This window comes from Triturus cristatus, chromosome 2_2, assembly GCF_964204655.1.
Source record: "Triturus cristatus chromosome 2_2, aTriCri1.1, whole genome shotgun sequence".
Lineage (NCBI taxonomy): Eukaryota > Metazoa > Chordata > Amphibia > Caudata > Salamandridae > Triturus > Triturus cristatus.
Window position 1 is genome coordinate 960,528,853 of NC_140582.1, and position 19,739 is coordinate 960,548,591.

Genomic DNA, 19,739 nt, shown 5'->3' on the forward strand with positions numbered 1-19,739 from the left:
CAAAAGCTCGAAGGGGCTGAAGCCCACTCCCTTCTGTGGCACTTCCCTGTAGGAAAACAATAGACAGGGTAGGAGGACGTCCCATTTCCTCCCCAGGCTTTCAGGCAGACTTCTGATCATGCCTTTCAAGGTTTTGTTAAACCTCTCCACCAGACCATTGGTCTGGGGGTGGTAAGGAGTTGTGAACCGGTAGGTCACTCCACACTCCTTCCACATGGCCCGCATGTATGCTGACATGAAGTTGGTCCCCCTGTCGGACACAACTTCCTTGGGAAAACCCACTCGGGTAAAGATTCCCATCAGGGCCCTAGCCACAACAGGTGCTGTAATGGTCCTTAGAGGTATAGCCTCTGGGTACCGTGTGGCATGATCCACCAAAACCAGGATAAACCTGTGACCAGCTGTAGTAGGCGGATCTAATGGACCCACAATGTCGATGCCCACCCTTTCAAAGGGGGTGCTAACGACAGGAAGTGGTTCCAGAGGAGCTTTCAGCTTCACCCCTGTTTTCCCACTGGCTTGGCAAGACACACATGTCCGGCAGTAGGTGTCGGACGACACTTTCATTTGAGGCCAATAAAAGTGTGGGACCAGACGGGCGAAGGTCTTGTCTTGCCCCAGGTGTCCTGCCAATGGGATCTCGTGAGCCAACTCCAGAAGGAAGGCTCGATAACGTTGAGGGACTACCAAGGCTCGTGACGATCCATGTAGGGGTGCCTTGGGTTCACTGTAGAGGAGGCCATCCTCCCAGTAAACACTGTAGTTCCCTTCAACGTTCCCTGCTGCCTGGGCTTCGGCCTGTTGCCTCAGTCCCTCAAGGGTAGGGCACTCCTCCTGGCCCTGGCAGAATTCCTCCCTGGTCGGGCCTCCCTCCACGTGCCACTCGGCCGGGATGGGTAGGTTCTCCTGTTTGGTAACATCCCCCACCGCGGACTCCTGGTCCACCACCTCCGGTGGCCTATCCGTCACACGGGGCGCGGATGCCGAGGCAGGCTCCACCCGTCCTCGGTTCTTCCCTTGATCGGCAGCTGGCTGGGCCTTTGTTCCAGGCTCCAGCCTGAACGAACTCCCTCTCCGGGTAGTCGCGGACCCTGTGCTCACACAGGCCCAGACAGGTGTACCCAGCATCTCAGTGTGAGTCCGGTATTCCACCTCTTTCCAAGCATTGTGCTCCATGTCATTCCCTAGTAGACAATCGACTGGCACGGCAGGGCTTACGGCAACTCGAAGTGAACCTGCAACCCCTTCCCATTCAAAGGGAACCTCGGCCACCGGATAGTGGCCCATTCTGCCGTCAGCCATCGCGGCAGGGTGGAGTACATCGGGAATCACCTGCTCTGGAGACACCAGTTGGCTACGCACCATAGTCATACTGGCTCCTGTGTCTCTCAGAGCCTCCCCCCTTTGGCCGTTGATGGTGACCCACTGCCCATACTTTATAGTATTTGCGGGCACCTGGATCTTAGGAACCATCTCCCGTTCTCCCAGGGACACTAAAGTGACACCCGCCCACTCCCTTCCCTTAATTAAAGGCATCTCCTCCCCGAGCACTACACTAGCTACTCCGGGGGCCTTTCCTCCAATGGGAGGGGGTGGTCGTTTTGGGCACTTCGCATCTCCCTTATAGTGTCCAACGCCACCGCACTCGAAGCAATGGACAACCCTTGGCTGCTGACTCTGGCCAGGATTAGGGTTTCTGGGTGGGTTAGCCCTAGGGGTGAATCCTGTTCCCTTACCTTGGAAATTATTTTGGGGGCCTTTGGAGAACTCCTTTTTCTTTTCCCCTCCCTCTTTCTTCTGGGGGGCGCCCTGTCCGGCCTTTTGAGTATCCCCTCCAGTCCCCCTTGTGGACACCCGGGTACTAGCCCAAATGTCCGCCTCCTCAGCAAGCTTCCGGGGATTGGTCAGCTTGCTATCCACCAGGTGTTGACGCAGTTCATGGAAACATTTTTCAAGCAGGTGTTCCTTCAATACTAAATCAAACAACCCCTCGTAGTTCCTCACTTCACTGCCCTGAATCCACCCCTCTAATGCCTTCTTTGCATAATCCAGGAAGTCCACCCAATTCTGTGTGCCCAGTTTGTGGCTACCCCGGAACTTCTGTCTGTATTTCTCGGGTGTTAGTCCAAACTTTCGTATGAGCGCCACTTTCATGGTGGGGTAGTGGGTCTGCTCATCCTGCTCTAGGGCCAATAATGCATCCCTACCAGCTGGAGGCATGTACCTGTACAATCCCCCTCCCCAGTACTTCTCTGGAACCCCATGGGCCCTTAATGAGACCTCATAGGCCGCTAGCCACTTGGCAATATCGTCGCCCACTCCATAGCTAGCCACTATGTCTTTCGGCAAATAGGGTTTGGGTTCCCTGGTGAACTCTCTTTCTTCGCTGCCACCATTAGGAATAGGGTGTGCCCCGGCTCGTAGGATCTGGAGATCTATCTCCCTTAACCTCAGCTCATGAGCCATCCTCTGTTCCTCCTTCTCTTTCTCCAGCCTTGCTAAGTCCCATGTGAGCTGTCTTTTCTCCCTCCGGTCTGTTAACTCCACTTCAGACAAGCCACCGCTAGAGGCACTGCTGCCCTTCCTAGAAAGTGCCCTGGGCCCCGCTAACAGGTTCCCCACCTCAGGTTGGTACAAACCAGCTCCCTCACTGTCAGGCTCTCTATCCCTGTCCTCCTCCTCAGCCTTGCTTTCTCGTCGTGCCTCCCCCCAAGCCCTTAAGCTGGTTTGGAGTGCACCCTTCTTTGCTCCTGGGGGACAATATACCCCCTCCCGCTGACAAAACTCCCTGAGTTGGGCCACAGTGTACGTTTCTAAATTCTCCAGTACAAACTCCATCTTGCCCACTCAGGTCAGAGGACAGTTATTTGCAGAAGCTATGCAGGGGGGTACCTTTTATAATACCTCCTCCCACCACCAGAGTAAATTTGGAAAAAACAAAAACTCACAATTAGGAAGTCCGCTTGGAGAAAACTCCCGGTGTAGGCCTATGGACTACCCACAGTTATTGTCGAGTATACGTAGGCACAGCTCTATCCCACCACTGAACACCAATTATGTTAGAAAAACACTCCCACACTGGAAGGGTGGTGGTGTTCTCCCAGACATACACTGTGGTAGCTTGGCTCGAGCGGTCGGGGGTCAGGCACCGTGCTAAGCATACGTCATACCCACACAATAACCATGCGTGCATCCGTTCCAAAAACGACACTACACCTTAAAAATTATACTGAAAATATATCTCTTTATCTTCTTTTCTCTTAGTTGCTGATTAAATAAATAATAATACAATCACAGTACACAAGGCTTTTCCTGTGGAAGGGTAAGTCAAATAAATAATACTTCAACGATTCAATAAATAAGGTCGATCATAAATAATCAAGGCATAAATATAAGTGCATTACATAAAAGGCAATTAAATATTACGAGGCAATAAATACTGCGAGACAATAAATACTGTGCGACAATAAATACTGTGAAACAATAAATACTGTGAGGCAATAAATACTGTGAGGCAATAAATAGGATGAATACAATAAATACAGTGCTCTCAATAAATAATAAAAGCCAACAGTGACACTTGAAAATCAGTTCACATTCCTGAGGTACTATGGGATGATTTGGCCCAATCCCAGCTTGTAGAGTTTTGGATGACCTGAGGGGTGTACTACCTGGCCTGGACAAGGCTGAGGCCTAAACTGAGGTAGATCAAGGGGGAATCTAGAGATCTGGCTCTCCCACACTACACAACCCCTCTGTATTAGTCTCAGCTCACCCCTGGCACTATCAAGCTGGTTCCAGCACCTCTCTAGCCTCTAGGATGGTCTCTTAGGGCTTCACAGGGCCTTAGGCGCCCTCTATTCCACTTACTGCCCTTTTTATGAAGTTCCGACGCCGCTGGAGTCGTGTCGACGCCGTGAGGCGGTTCCGGTTCGATGTCGGCGGCCTCGGCTCAATGACAGTTCTTGTCGACGCGGGGAGGCGGTTCCGGATCGATGTCGGCGGCCTCGGTTCGATGTCGGCTCCGGTTCGATGACGTCGGGCGGTCTTGGCTCGATGTCGACTTCGGGCGGCTCCGGTTCGATGACATCGGGCGGCCTTGGCTCGATGTCGACTTCCGGCGGCTCCGGAGTGCGATCTCCACTCCCGACCTCCGGTGCTCCTTTCCTCAGGTTCCGGCGACTCCGGAGTGCGACCTCCACTCCCGACCTCCGGCACGATTCTCTTCAGGTTCCGGCGACTCCGGAGTGCGATCTCCACTCCCGACCTCCGGCACGCTTCACCTCGGTCTCCGGCGACTCCGGGGGGCGGACTTCACTCCCCCGTCGACGCCGCACACTCGACCTCAGGTGACTTCCTCCTCGACCTCTGGTGTCTCCACGACCTCCGTCGGCGCCCTCTCTCGACCTCTGGCGGCTCCGGGTACGACGTCTGCTTTCCAGTCAGCGCCGCTTCTCCACCTCGGGCTCCAGGTCTCCAGGCTTCTCGACGTCGGACTTCAGGAAGTTACCAGTAACCAGGTCAGGAACTTGCTGTTCTTTACTTTTAAGGCCTGTTCCGGCTGTCCAGGTCCTTAAGATGGTTTTTCTTGCTTTCTCCCACACAGGGCTCCAGGCTGGGCTCAGTCAGCAGGGACTAGTATCAAGGGTGGGGTTCTGGACCCCACTCCAGGCACAAGTTTCCACCCCTGTTGCCTCACTCCTTCCTCCTTCAGTTCTGTGCTCCTCTCTCTTCACCAGTCAGGTGCCAACTGCCAACTCCAACTGCCAACCTGGAGATGCCTTCCCAACATTCTAAACCTGCCTCACACGGTCACAGGGTTCTGGAATGTTCTGGAAGGTGCTGGTAGGTTCCAGTGATGTCACAGGTGACAATGGGTGGCCACCATTTTGTGTTTCAGGCCCTCAGACAGAAGTTCCAGGGGTAGATAAAATGGCTCCCTGAATCTGCATCAATACTAAAAAGTCTGGTGGTTCCCAAAAAGAAAAAAATACTAACAGGGTTTGAGGCAAAAGTGGGACAAAATAAATAATGATGAGGAGGGACCACCCAAAGGGCTGACAGGTCTAACAGAAAACAACTGACATCTTGCAGCCCTTCTTTTTACACTCTCCCTGTGTCCAAGCAAGATTGTCAGATAGCTAATTTTACAAAATCCTCTAACGTTGCTGTTAGAGAAAGAGAAGTAAAACCAATCTACATATTAAAAGAATAAGCATTAATTTGTCAGAAGGCATAGCCTGAACGAATAGCAAATATGACCCGACAAAATTTAAAGGCATCATTATCGCTCATTCACCTTCTGAACTGCAGCATTCTTCTTTTGGGGCTGCTGCCCCCTTCTACCCTCTTCCAGCACCTATGAATGATTAATTTTGCCATCTCTGGTCTCACATTTAAACGCTGTCTACATTGTTTGGTTTATACTTGCACAGTTAATGTGAATTAATTTCTTTACACCCGGCCATTTCTTGGGAGAAGTAGCTAGCGCCAGGACACCGAATCCGGTAATCGCGCGCTTTATAAATCGCTTTAACATAACAGTTCACCATACAATCCTCTTGACCACTGTAACCATGCACCAACTAGCCTTCAGACCACCGCAAATGGTGAAATGATCTGCTTATTGGCTGGCCATAAGGCTGATGACCGTGAGCAGGTAGAGCACTGACTGAGAATCAGTGGAGAGTGATAGCAACTGGAGGGGAAAGAATGAAGATGCAGGTTCCATGCAGCACCGAAAACTCACCACTAAAGGTAAAATGCACTCACAGTGATGTGGTCTCTACTACAACTCGTTCCTTTCTGTAACAGTCTTGTACAAGTCCAGAAACCCGCTCTCCATAAAGTTGTGAATCCCTAAATAACAATGATAGTCTGGTGAAAGGGGTATTGCCAGTTTGCCTCTGATGATCTTCAGCCTGCACCCTACTGTTGTGTGTAGATTTAGATTCCGTATATAGGTTTCCCGATTTATGCCCTTATATAGGTACAATTCATATTGCCCTTATTTAGGCATAGAAAATCCAGCCCTTATTTAGGCATTGTCCATGTTAACCAAATACAGGCATGGTCTCCTACATCCGTCAATCCACGTCACAACGAGTTCTTGGAAAACCAGACTCTTAAGCCTTTAGGAATTTCCCTTGCTTGGATATTGATTTCTCCAAGAGCTCATTTAGTATGCATGAACATCAATTCCTTAGGGGTTCATGCATGACGTTCCGATGCCTGGCTTTTACGTCAATACAGGCATTCCTAAACACCTTCAAGGTATAAATATACCAGCACTTGCCCTGGCAAACCACGGTTCCGGCACGGTCCAGTTCGACTGCCTACTTGCGGTTCGCCACAGCAAGTTCGGAAGGAGATCGAGTTCCCGCCTGATGCACTGACCAGACGCTGTCATCCTCCTCGCAGAGAATCCAGCTAAAGTGTTTCTGACTCCCCTTGCGGGGTGTTAGATATCGAGTCCCGGAAAGAGATTCCAACCTCACATATTCTTAGGTATGGAGCAGACTAGAACTTAGAGAAACTTTTGGCAACTCTTGGCAAAACTAAAACTATAGCTAGCTATACTTTAGAAAACAGCACCTACTTCTTACCCCGTACTACACTTAGGTTAGGTACACTGGGGTAGAACTATTTAGAAGCATCAGATGAGTATTCACATTTTAGCCTGTGTTATTTATGTATGTATTTTATGAATATATGTCATAGCTACAAACCATGCTATTGCAGTATTATTTCATCTTACTGCTAACTCTGTACGTATTGTACTTCGCATCCTGTCTTACGATTGTAGCAGTTCATATCTCTTGCTTGAGAAATAAGACTGTTCAATAAACCCCTTTTTATTGAAACGCCTGTCTCTCTATTGCTGTGTAACTCTGTAGAAACAAAGCATGCACGATTGACTGAGTGAAACTGTTATCTATTGTTTCCACGGTTCTGAGATTGTTCCGACTCTAAGGGAAACAAAGTTGTCATGTTTATATGGTTATCAGAAACTAATCCCTTCTTGTATATTCGAGAAGTTTCTAGTGACCTCTGAGTTAGCTGGCACACACAAGTAATTAAGATTAATGTACTCAATAGAGACATACTGACCTCAGTCCTATGTCAAAACTATAGTGTATATTATTCCAATGCACAGAGCCTATCAGGGATGTAGGAACTACACTACACTACACCAGTTTGGTAGAAACACAGGAAACAACTCATCCCAGATATATACTGAAGCAGTTTGGAAGGAGGAGAATGCTAATGAAAAAGAAAGGGACAAACCATGATCGGTTCTGAAACTGGTGTCAGCTGGAACTGACTCCTGAAAAGGAGTGTAACAGGTGCACCTCCTCTTCCATTGACCCAAATGATGCACCAAGTAGCCCTTATTAGGACTCAGCACCGCTCATTTAATGTAAACAATAGACACATATTTGGGTCCGACCACCCAAATGTGCCTTCTTCACTCTAGGAACTATTGCCAATGCTGCTTCAGATGACCTGAGACTTCTGCTAGGGCAATATGCCTTGATCAGAAAATGAACGTAGCGAGGGCTTCTTCCTTTCAGAATTGTGTGGCAAAAACATAAAGTTTTAAACATCACTCTCTTACTTATTGGGAGCCAGTGCAGCTTAGCCAGCGCTTGGCCAAATGGAAGACTGTAGGAATATTCAATAACAAACGTGTAGCAGCATGCTGCACCCTTTGAACTTTCTTAAGTCTATCATCAGTTACACCTAAACACAATAGATTACAGTAGACACACAAACGTCTGTAGCATGTTTAGGGTGCCAAAACAGATGCCAGCAAGACAAGATATCTGATTGTCAAAGGTAAAGTTACTATCGAAACATACACTGAAGATTTTAACTTTCTGTTTGGGGCTCGGAACTGGTCTCAATACATCTGGCCACCATGATGTGGACCAGATATAAGGCTGTTTCCCTACCACCAGCACCTCAGTTTTCTCAGCATTCATCATGAGGCAGCTATGATCAATCCTTCAGGCAAGTCCTACCAAGAAAGATCTGAAACAATCAGATGAAAGACCCCCATCCTGATTCAGCATAATAATCAATTGGGTGTCATCGGCATATGACACAATTTTGACACCAAAATGCTTGATGATATCAGCTAGAGAGTGCATGTAAAGATTGAACAGTGTTGGGCTGCTGTAATGGGAAAACCTCAGGAGAGAAAAGTGGTTGTATTACTTGGAAGATCCGATTCTCAAGGAAAGAGGCGAGACATCTAAAGGCTGAACCGCCAACACCATTAGACCACAGCCGCTCAAGCACAAGGCCATGGGATATGGTACTGAACGCTGCCCTCAGATCCAGCATTTTGAAGGCCGCAGTATTACCGTCTCGATTTGTGGACTTAATATATTTCATCAACTGATAGTTTATGTGTTTTTCTGCTATTGTGGAGAATAAAGGGAGTAGAGAAATAGGCCTAAAACCTTTCAGCTTGGCTGGATCCAATGTGGCTTTTTTAAGAGAGGGACAACGGTGGCATGTTTCCACTTCCGGGGAATTTGGCCAGTAGTAAGGGACAGGTTGTTCTCTTACTCTGCCCTTCCTGTTTCCAGATGAAGAGAAACGCAGCTACCACTGCTACCACTGTTGTTGAGAGAAGCCTACGCTATAGCCATATCTCCTTGTGACCTCCCCTCCCAGCCACACCCGCAACCAGCATACACTCTTATGCTGCTCCTGTAAGCTCCCTAATTTCCTCTCCCCTCCTAATGACCACTGGGCATGTTCCTCTTCTTCTGAGCCACACAGGGTTACACAAGCATGTGCTTATAACACATTCTCCTACCTCCTTAAACCCCCTCCCTGGCTCTCCTCACAGAGGCACTGTTTCAGGTCATTCTCCACTTTGTCTTGTTTGACTTGGCCACACTGTGCCCAATGGGAACAGTCCAGCCCAAACTGGAAGGCCAGGTCTCCCTGGACTGGAAACAAGCATCCTAGGACCGGTTTCGGGTTTTCAACCCTCATCAGCCAGAACAGCTTGACTTCCAGTGTCATGGAGAGCATGGGACCCACGTCTGGGCAAACCCGTCCCACTCGGGACGGGTATGCCCAGGGACCTCCCCGGGACACAAACCATGGCGAATAAACATACAGCGCCACCACACCTCACAGGGTAAATCCCAATTAAAAGCTTACCTCTCCTCATATCTCTCAGATAACAATAACTAAGTGACCTCCCGTAGAGTACTCTGGGCTGCCTTGAAGGCCACTATTAGAGGGAGACTTCTCAGAGATGCCGTGATGGCCAACAGACAGATGGCTACCCGGCAGAAGGAACTAGAGAAGGACATCTCACACTACACCCACCCTGCAACACCTCAGGTCCCTAGAACAGGCCTAGATGGCTCACAATAGCCTCTTTACCTCTAAAGCGAAATACGCTCTACAACGAATGAAGGGGTGATACTACGAACAAGGGGAATAAGCCAGTAGACTACTTGCAGCCCAGCTCCGCCAACAGGAGGCCGCTATGGCCGTCCTTGCTATAACATTGGCAGGAGGTGAGGTCCTCACCCCGCCCAGGAGATTGTGAACGAGTTTGCCTAGTTTTACAAGACCTTTTACGCACCGGGAAACCGGCAGACAGGGAATGCATGACTGCCTTCCGGAGAGGGGTTGACCTCCCCCGTCTTTCGGACAAAGGTAGAGAGCCCCTGGAGGGGGAGATCAGCAAAGAAGAAATAGCACTCGCAATATCCAAGCTACCCTACCATAAAGCCCCCGGGGAGGACGGCCTCCCTGCAGACTTTTATAGATGGTCTGGAGAGGAGACGATCGAGATGATCGAGACTTTACATGCCTCTTTCCAGGTGGCAGCGCAGATATCCTCCCTAGGACCAGTGTCTAATAAGGGGCTAATCGATGTTCTCCCTAAGCCTGGGAGAGATCCTCGGATATGAGGCAGCTACGGGCCTATCTCCCTACTTAACTGTGACATTAACATTCTGGCCAGCATTTTAGCAGTCCGTCTGAGCAAGGTTCTCCCGTCTTTATACCACACACGCACGTGGGCTTCGTACCAGGTCGGTCCTCTAGAAACCATCTTTAACCTTAGCCCACGCCCAGTGTTTGGCCAAAGATTTACAGGCAGACGCACTGACCCTTTCCCTTGATGCAGAGAAAGCGTTCGACCGCATTGAATGGGACTATCTCTTCGCTACAATGGAGTGCTTCAGCCTGAGGGACCAATTCATAGCCAAGGTACGGCTGCTATATGACTGCCCTACGGCCCAGGTTAACTGCAGTGGCTTCCTGTCAGGGATGCCACCTCACATCACTCCTTTTCCTCTTGGCCATGGAACCCTTAGACTCTATTATCTGCAGCTCTGCCAACATTGTAGGCACCCCACTCCCAACCGGGCACTCCAAGATATATTTATATGCGGACAATGTCCTTCTTACTCTGACCGATTTACAAAAATCCCTCTCTGCCCTGCTAGACATCATCGATGACATCTCAACACTCTCTAGCTATAAAGTAAACTGGGACAAGAGCGAAGCCCTTCCAATCTCGGCCGGCACCACCAAAGCGGCCTTACACGGCTACCCTTTCCGATGACAACCTTCCCGCCTTCAGTTTCTGGTATCCTGGTGAACAGGGCCACAGAGGGTATGGTCCTGGACAACATGGACCCACTACTAGCCCAGATGAAACGTGACTTCGAAAAATGGTCTGTACTGGGGCTTTCCATGTGGCGCAGAGTGGAGGCGGTACGGATGGTAATGAGACCACACTTCACGTACACTCTCGGGATGCTCCCAGTTCAAGTACTTCTGTCCACACTATGTCTCATTGACTCCCAAATCCAATCTTCTGTGTGGGGCTCTTTGATACCCAGATTAGCTGCAACCAAGCTAATGGCATGTCGGTCCTTCGGAAGCCTGGGCCTCCCATCGGTGGAACATTACGCCCTTGCTCTCTCAACTGGCATACATGCTACCTAGTGTCCATGACCCACCGCAGTGGGTTCACGTTGAACGGGCCATACTACCCGCCGACATGGGCCTTTCTATCATGTATGGAGCCCGCCCCGGCAGCCATGACACTTTCCATCCGGTACTGCACGCTATGCACAAGGCCTGGTAACGTGACCATCATCTATTCGGGACAGACCCACGATTGCATGAAAAAGCCCCCCTGTAGAGCAATGCCAGCATACGGACAGATCCTGCACTGGACTCACTGGAGTAAAGCGGGTATCTACACCATAGACCAACTCTTAATAAATGGGGACCTTAAATCATTTGCCCAACTGAGAGAAGAATTTGGCCTCCACCCGAAACAAACCTGCCACTACTTACAATTACAACACTGTCTGGGGAGCTGCCTCGGACCTCGCCCGTGATCCCTACAGTCCTCGCCGGAAGTATCCTATCCGAATATATAGTGGAGATATAAAGGGGTGATGTCAGGACTATACGGCACACTTTCATTCCACCTTTTCTCGCAGCATTTTTCAGGAGCTCTGCACGCCTAATGGCATGCCCGACTATCAGTCACATATGAAGACGATGAATGGGCAGACACTTTAGAGGCTCTGGACAGGAGTATGAGGGAGGCCCGTCTGAAGTCCTGTCTTTTTAAAACACTGCACGACTGGCACTGGACCCCAACTAAACTGAATAGAGCAGTTCTCCTCTGCTCGCGCACTAATGGGGATGTGCGAGCACCCACTACAATATGACGCATATAATCTGCGAATGTCCCTGGATCCAACCTTTTAGGTCATACGTTGGATCAGTCTTGAGCACCTCAATGCCTCTGCAGCTACCACTCACCTCCTTAGCCATTCTCCTCCATGACACACAGTACTCACCAGAGCTCTCCCGACCACTGCGCCTTCTCTTTCACACAGCTCTGGCCAAGGCCAATATATGTATCCTCTGCCAAAGGAGGTCGCCAGCGCCCCTATCACAGAAGGCTTGGCTAGTGGCCATGATCCAGATGGCTTCACACGAGCGAGCCATTTATAACCTGCAAGACCAGCCCGATCTGTTCTTTCAGACATGTGCACCCTTCCTACAGGATGAGAACAACAGCAGGCAATCCACCCCAGGTGCTCCAGACCCCCTACCCCAATGACCTACCCTACGCAGGACCACACTGAACTGCACAGCTGGCTGCCACTATTACAACACAGAATACTTATTTGTCTCATCACACCCCACTCCCACTATCTCTCCTACCCCTACCTCCATTAGCATATCGGTCTCTACCCCTCTGTCCTTTTCTTCTCCTCCCCTCTACTTCCACACCCTGTCTCACCACGTCCTGTCCCCCCCTGCCACCCTCCCCGGCACCCCCCCTTTCTTAAACCACTATCCCCCATCCCACCCTAAACACTCATAGACCCCTCACCCAACCAGCTCCCTCCCTATACCCTCACACTGTCCCTTCTTCCCCCATGCCTCTCCACCTCTCTTCTCCACCAAACCCTCCTCCCTCTCCACAACCCCTTCTCCCCTCCCCCTCCAGACGCACAGACCTATCAACAGGCGAGAAGCACCTTCCCAACACCGGAGTCAGCAGACGAGGCTATCAGTCACCATTCTTTTCCTCTTCTTCTTTATCTCTTTCACTGTATCTCCACACACACCCCCAGCACTATACAGACATGCTACCGCCAACAGGACTGGAAAGTAGCCCTCCCCCTCTCCCTGATCTGCCACCCGCCCTGCGTGCTGCCTATATCACCTAGCCTCGGACACCCTACCTATCCACGGGTCCAGCCATTCCTCCACCCAGGAGACGTCTCCTACCCATGATCCTTACCTTCCTGCGACCCTCCCTGCAAACACAGGTCGCTGTCAGCTCCACTAGATAAGTCTCCTGGGAACCAACCCAAAGACGGCGACATGGGCCTTCAGGGTTCCCCCCCTAACAGACTATTATCTCTCACCCCTGATCTCTGATATGGCGCAGGAGAATTTGTCCACGTCCCCCCAGCAGCCCACAAACATTGCCCCTAACTCCACTTTGTACGACTCCCCTTCACCCCCCTCCCTTCCTATTGGTATGTATCTATTCATCCTGGTTTTTCATATTTCTTTTCTTTTCTATTGTGCAACGTCCGCACATTATTAAATCTTCATGCGGGATGACGATCATCCATGTTGTACATTCTTATTTCTTGTTTAATAAACAATTGCAAGACACAAAAAAAAAACTTTGAAGTCTCACCCACTTCTAAGGCACCACTGGGTATAAGAACTGGACTTCAGACCCTACCAACTCAGTACACCTCTGCACCTGTGGTACTCTGCCAGGAAGAAAGACTGCTGTGCTGCTGAAGGACTGCCCCTCTGCTGGACTGCTGCTCTGAAAGAGAAGTTTTTCTGTTGTGCTGAACTGCCTGCTGCCCTCTCTGCCTGGGTGAGAAGGACTGGACGTGCACCACTTGAACCCAGAGTGACTCCAAGGGCTTGTCTGCTTGCCTCCTGTTTTGAAGTCTCAGGGACATTAAAGGCTGCTAGCAACCCTGAAACAGCACCTGGGCTCTGCCATCTGTGAGTCCTACCCTGCCAATTGGTGCCAATCCAGTCCTAGGCCCTTCAAAGTGGGTTTTCTGTGCTGAACCAGCAACAATCCATGTATCGCAGCTGTTGCACCAGTCAGAACCGATGTGACTCCATTGACACTGATGCATCGACTGCGCGGCTCAACAATGACGCATCACCTTCGTTGGAAAGGGTACGCCGACAACTCATCTCTGACTGCGTGGATCGGAACCCACACATCACCTAGATCCAAAGGGATCAGCGGCGATGTATTGCCTCTTCTGCTCCCCGCATTGGGTCTTCGATGTGAACGCATCTGTCAGGCAGTTCCTTCTCAGATCCTCGGAGTGGTGTTGATGCTCTATGGGGGCCCACCTCCCGATAACATCAAGTCCGGAATGCAATACTCTCGGACTGTTGGAGTGATCAAGCGGGGGAAGGAAAGGGTAGGGACAGCAGGGAGGGAGACCTGAAAAAGACACAGGAACAAGAACACTATCAGTAGGTGTTTCGCAATCAACCAGCCCTGCTGCAAACAATGCTTTGTGACACAACTCTAAAACCATGTGTTTCCCCCCCTACCTGTAAAGGAAAATAACCGGAGCCATGACCACCAGAAGAGAGCAGGGCATATGTGTATTCGTCTGCCTGGCACTAGGGAGGACAAAGAAGAACTATTATGTTGAAAATACACTCTGTACCCCACCCCTCAATGGATCGCTTTCTGCAGAGAACTTGCACAACACGTACCACAGTAAATGCCGGTATGACCTTAAACGAATATTAGGAACATCGCCCGAAGCTCGCTCTCACTTCTGGATAAGGAAAAGAAAAGATAACAGAAACAAACACAGAACAACGACCTTTGTCGAGTTTCCTGAAGGTTGGTAATATAATCACACTCTTATTAGATCAATGTGATCAATGTGAACAGCCTTGAACATTGATGCTCCTCAATGCCCTATGGCTCAAGACACACACTTCTGATCGTTAGTTTAACCCCCGTGATGCCTACGTATTTGTCCAAGAGTCATGGAAGGGTTTAACCAGGCAGGCGTCCTGCCTCTCCGCTCTGACAACGAAGGGCGTTTTAAACAGTGGAGCGTCCGAGCTCTGCTAAGGTCGCCTGCTTGCTGTTATTATACACAACGTTGGGGTGGCCCACAAAGTTCATCAAGGGATCAAAACAATGTTACTGGGTTTCCTTGTCCCACACACACACACAGCAACCTGTTGGCCAAGTTTCCAGGAGGGAGTGTATGTTCCCTCTGAACGAGCCCTGCCCCGGGCTCTCCAACAGGGTATTAGCCTTTAAAACACGGAAGCAGAGCCCCGCCTCTCGTGTCCTCGCGGGTCATAAACCAGCAGCTGTTCCTGAAACGTGCCTTAGTAGCACTCTTACCGCCTGTATACTGGGTCTTCTGGAGTCGCTGACGACCGCTAACACTGGAATCATCAGCAGCGCCCTCTTCCCGGGCCACTGCCTTTACGCGACTTCCGACGTCGCCTAGCGGTCACGTGGGGAGTGACTCGCGGAGGACGCCGGGAGCTGTAGTTGCTTTCTACTTTTTCACTTCCTGGTTCGCGCTAGCGTTACAGCCAGCACGTAACCGGGAAGAGGTCCTGACAGCATCCTCCATTCAACATACTTTTTAAGCGGGAGAAGGTTGGTCCCTGTATCCGACCTGTGCTCCATCACGGTCGGCCGGAACTTTCAGATTTCAGATTTGAGCAGGTCCAGTGCGACCAGATAACCTTGGTTGGCGCTACTTTTTTTACAGATATTCTTTAGAAATTCATGACTCCAGTTCTACTTATTGGATTGTTGTTATGTTGGTCTTGTTTTGTTCAATAAATTAAGCTCTATTTTTCTAACCAGGTGTGGTGTATTTTTGTGTTGTGTTGTCACTATTTTACTGTACTAAGTGTTGCACAAATACTTACACATTGCCTCTTAAGTTAAGCTTGCCTGCTCGGTAAATTTAGGGTGTGTATTTGACTTACCCTTACTAAGATTGTGGTTCCTGCTTGAACTAGGGTGCATACCTCTGCCAACTAGAAACCAAATTTCTAACAATATTATAGAATTCTCAGTTGTGGCACTTACTCTGGGCGTAACAGATGTGATATGAGGATGGTGCCGGTTATCTCTCATGCTTGTTACTCACACAGACCAACTGCATTGAGCACGTGCTCTCTGCTTTGATGTTCACCTGTTACAACATAACTGATCTCATGTCTGCCCTGAAATCATTTTCACAGAAGGGATTGCGCCAAAACTGAAAGACTGCATAGACATCTGGAGAAGTGTGGCTCAATGGTTAGAGCGGCAGACCTCGATGCAGAGCACTGGTCCGGGACCAGGGTTCGATTCCTGTTTCGGCAGGGTCTCGGGCTATAAATTCCGCGGACTGGATATTCTCGCCTCAGTGCCTATTCTAACCATGGGTCCCACGCTGCAACTCTGGGCAATAGCTTGCTTAATCTCCACAACGGCCCCAACAGCGCTGGGATGCCTGGCCTCACCTTGGGGGTGCCCAGGAGTGGACACCTCACATGGAAAGCCAGGAAGGGTTCCTTCAGCGGTATGAATACAGCGCTGAGATACTCGTAGTGGTGATCAGCGCTATATAAAAAACCATACATTTACATTTACACATCTACTGTGTTGCAAGTAGCTCTAGAAGCAATCATGAATTACCTGTTGTCTATGAAGTGATGGGCGCAATCGTACATCGGGTCTGTTATTGTAATGCATATTTGTTTGTCCTCTACTCTTTTGTTCTCCTTACAGGCGGAATTTTTTGCTATCAGAAGAAGGGAGATAAGTATTCTCCCCGTTGTTATTGTTTTCATTATTATTATTGTCACAAAGGTTACAGCTTTCTGTACCTTCATCACTAATATATAGGTCAAACATTTTTGGGGTCAACACCAGGGAGGGAATATTTGTTGTGCCTTGACAAAAGCCCAGAACCATTTTTAGCCACTGAATTGTTGGGCTGAAACATGTTGGCAGTCTTTTAGGGTCATAGGACCATAACCTCCAAGAAGACCCTGTTTGATCCTTTTAACGTCCACTTTATCCCTGTGAATAATGGGATACCTGGGGATTGTAGTAGGATTTTTATCTTTAAGTCCCCCTGGACTACATATCCTAGGAGCACCCTGAAATATGGTCGACCCCACCCTGACCTTTAGGAGTCATGGTGGACCCGATGATGAAGTATGACACCAATAGGGTGAGTGAGGGTTAAATAACAAAAGGAATTGCTTCCTTTCCGCATTTTGCGGCATACGCCACATAAGGAGTTGAGTAGGTCTATGAGCCTCATTGTGGTTTGGATACATTATTGTGAGTTTAAAACTGCAATCAGGATGCAATGGCAGGCCTGGGACATGTTTTAAAGGCCTACTTCAGTGGGTGGCCCAATAAGTGCTGCAGGCTCACTAGTAGCATTTAATTCACAGGCCCTGGGTATATGGTATTCCACTCTTCAAGGTACTTACAAGTAAATTAAATATGCCAGTCAGGTTAAGACAATCACACTATGTTTAGGGGAGTGAGCACAAGCACTAGGCAGACTTGATGCATGACGATTCAGGACAGGCACTCCCCACAAGATTTATTAACTGACAATGAACTGTTGAATCGTGACCTTTACTGCATCCAGGAGAGAGGGAGTACACATTAATGAGTGATGTTGTTACTTTGGATTATCTTCAACAGTGCACCCGATCACGACATAGTCCTGTTGCAAATAGTCGCTGGCCTAAATGTCCCACCATAAGGCGCATGGCAGATGAGCATATCATGTTTAGAATGCCTGCCTACAAAGACCACCTGCATTCTTTACTTTATGGCATATTTAGATTAAATGAGGGCTCGATTAATTTGGCCCAGACACTTTCTACAGCTAGGAAAGCCTATTTAAGAGGGAAATTAATTAGGGACGCAGCAGGATCTGAAAATATGAGTAAGACGTCCCAGTTTCAATTGAAGGGTGAGGTTTCCAGACTATACGGGCAGTATAATATGGAACTACACTAATTCATTTTAAGATCAGCACTTAAGGCGACATATGATATTAAAGATGACCTATATACATCTAAAGTAGAATTAGGGCCTGATTATGAGTTTTGTGGTCTTACAGCGTTGGCGGTCCTCCACCGTCTGCTGTAGGACCGACAAACCTGTGGTGCGACCACCCACCAGATCAAGAGTTACATTCTGGTCTGGTGGACGGTGTTTCAGCGGTCTGACGGCGGCGGTCTGCAAGGCTCATAGAAGAGACTATAATGCAGACCGCCACAGTCAGACCGCCAACTGCACCTTCCCACATGGCATGGCATTCTTGCCACACCATGCAGGAAGTGGGGGTGCAAATACAAGGGGGCACTACATGTGCCTCCCGCATGCACCCCCCAGCCCAAATCCGGCAGGGGGCGTGTTAGGGTCCCTTTCCGCCACCCTTTTCATGGCAGGATCACCGCCATGAAAAGAGTGACGAAAATGAAACTCGTAATATGCTCGGTGGTGCCAGCAGTGGCACCGCCAGCATATTACAGCCGGTTGCAGACCGCTGGCCCTGCAGGATCCTTGATCCCGGAGGTGCTGGCGGTCTCGTGGTAGTCCCGCTGTGTGATGGTGGTCGGAGGATGGTCGCCACCCCGGGTTTGGCGGTCCTGTGGACTGCTGAACTCGTAATATATTCTTAAGGATGAAATAGAAACAATATGAGCGGAGTGAAAAGGCCGGTAAGCTACTGGAAATGGCGTTGAAGCAAGCTGAATCTAAATATTCTATCTCAACAATCATCAACGAACAAGGTCAAATACTGACTAACCTGATAGCAATCACCAATAGATTTGCCATCTTTTTCCACAACCTATAACTGATCACACCGGTATGACGGAGGTAAAAGCGGGGTTCATCTCCACTGCCACATCCCAAACCCCCGACAGAAGAGAGGCTGTATGCAAGAAGATTGAGGACAAAAGTATTGGCGACCAAAATATTAAGACCTTAATATTAAGGACCAACATATTGTGATGCTAAGTTTATATGCAGGTTCACTTATGTATGGTCACCCTTTTAGTGGAGTTTGTGGGCAGGCACGGACAATGCGCATGTTTCTAGCATCTGTGATTTGATGGATGCCAGGTTAGCCTTACTGTAAACAAGGGTGGCATCTGCCATACTGCTGATAACTGTCTAATGCCACTGTGGAAGAGGGTGCCATCATTTGCGTCACATAAAGCTGCTGTCGTGGACAGTAAGCTTTTTTTTTGGTGCCACATTACCATCTTTGAGGTGGTTGAGCCGCAGATAGTTGACCGATCACATGGAAAGGACAGTGTGTGTCTTAACTGTTGATACGTTACAGCCAATCACATTGGTGTCACACTGGTGTCTCGTTGACTTATAGCATCGTCGGTTGCATTTGGGTGCAATGTTATTCTGGTTATATTTTGCTATGTAGACAGTAATGATAACATTTGTTTTTTCTTAGGAAGAAAGCAACCAAAGCCAGACAATATCACTTCTTGGTGAACTGAATAATTGCCAGAATGAAATTTCTGAACTCAAAAAGGAGAATTCGCTCCTGAAAAATTCAGCAGAACTGCTTAGTGCAGAGTTAGAAATACAGAAGCAAGAGGCCGCACAGTTTCACGAAAAGGAAGGGCGCCATAGAAGGTTTGCTTTCATTTACTACTGCCTGCACGCCTGAATCGAGGATTCAAATGATTTTTATTATAAGTGAAACTGCACCATCATCTTCTACTGAAGGTCAAGGAGCAGAATTTATATGCTTTTAAAGCCTACTGTTTGTGCTTGCAGAAGTAGTTAGTACTGCGTAAGTCAGTTTGTTTCACGTGCTCATACTAGTTTATCTGTTGTACCCAGATGTTCTCTTCTGTTGCATTTGCAGTTTTTTGTATTTTTTTCTCTAGCATGCAGTGGTATACACAGTCTTCTTATTTTTAAAAGTAATGTGAAATATTGATCCGCTATCTATAAATATGAAATAAGATTAACTATATTCCTAATATTACATACATCACAGTAAATAAGATTATTTACAAGTCATTGGAAAGGTGTGTAAACCTCTAATGCTTATTGAGCAGAGTTGAGAGGAAAGGGGCGGAAGCAGGGGAGGGTGGTACAGAAGAGACTATTAGTTCCAGCACTG

General features: G+C 48.9%; 1 protein-coding gene across 4 annotated transcripts in view; it reads left to right on the top strand.

Moving 5' to 3' along the window:
- Positions 1-19,739, top strand: part of FAM184B (family with sequence similarity 184 member B) — a 496,675-nt gene that overhangs the window by 283,581 nt on the left and 193,355 nt on the right. For 2 of the 4 annotated variants that reach the window (XM_085642369.1, XM_085642370.1), the window contains exon 13: positions 19,063-19,243. In XM_085642369.1, the coding sequence (XP_085498495.1) occupies positions 19,063-19,243 (181 nt within the window). Of the gene's footprint in view, positions 1-19,058; positions 19,244-19,739 lie in introns of all 4 variants that reach the window. The other 2 variants (XM_085642368.1, XM_085642371.1) reach the window with 1 other exon arrangement.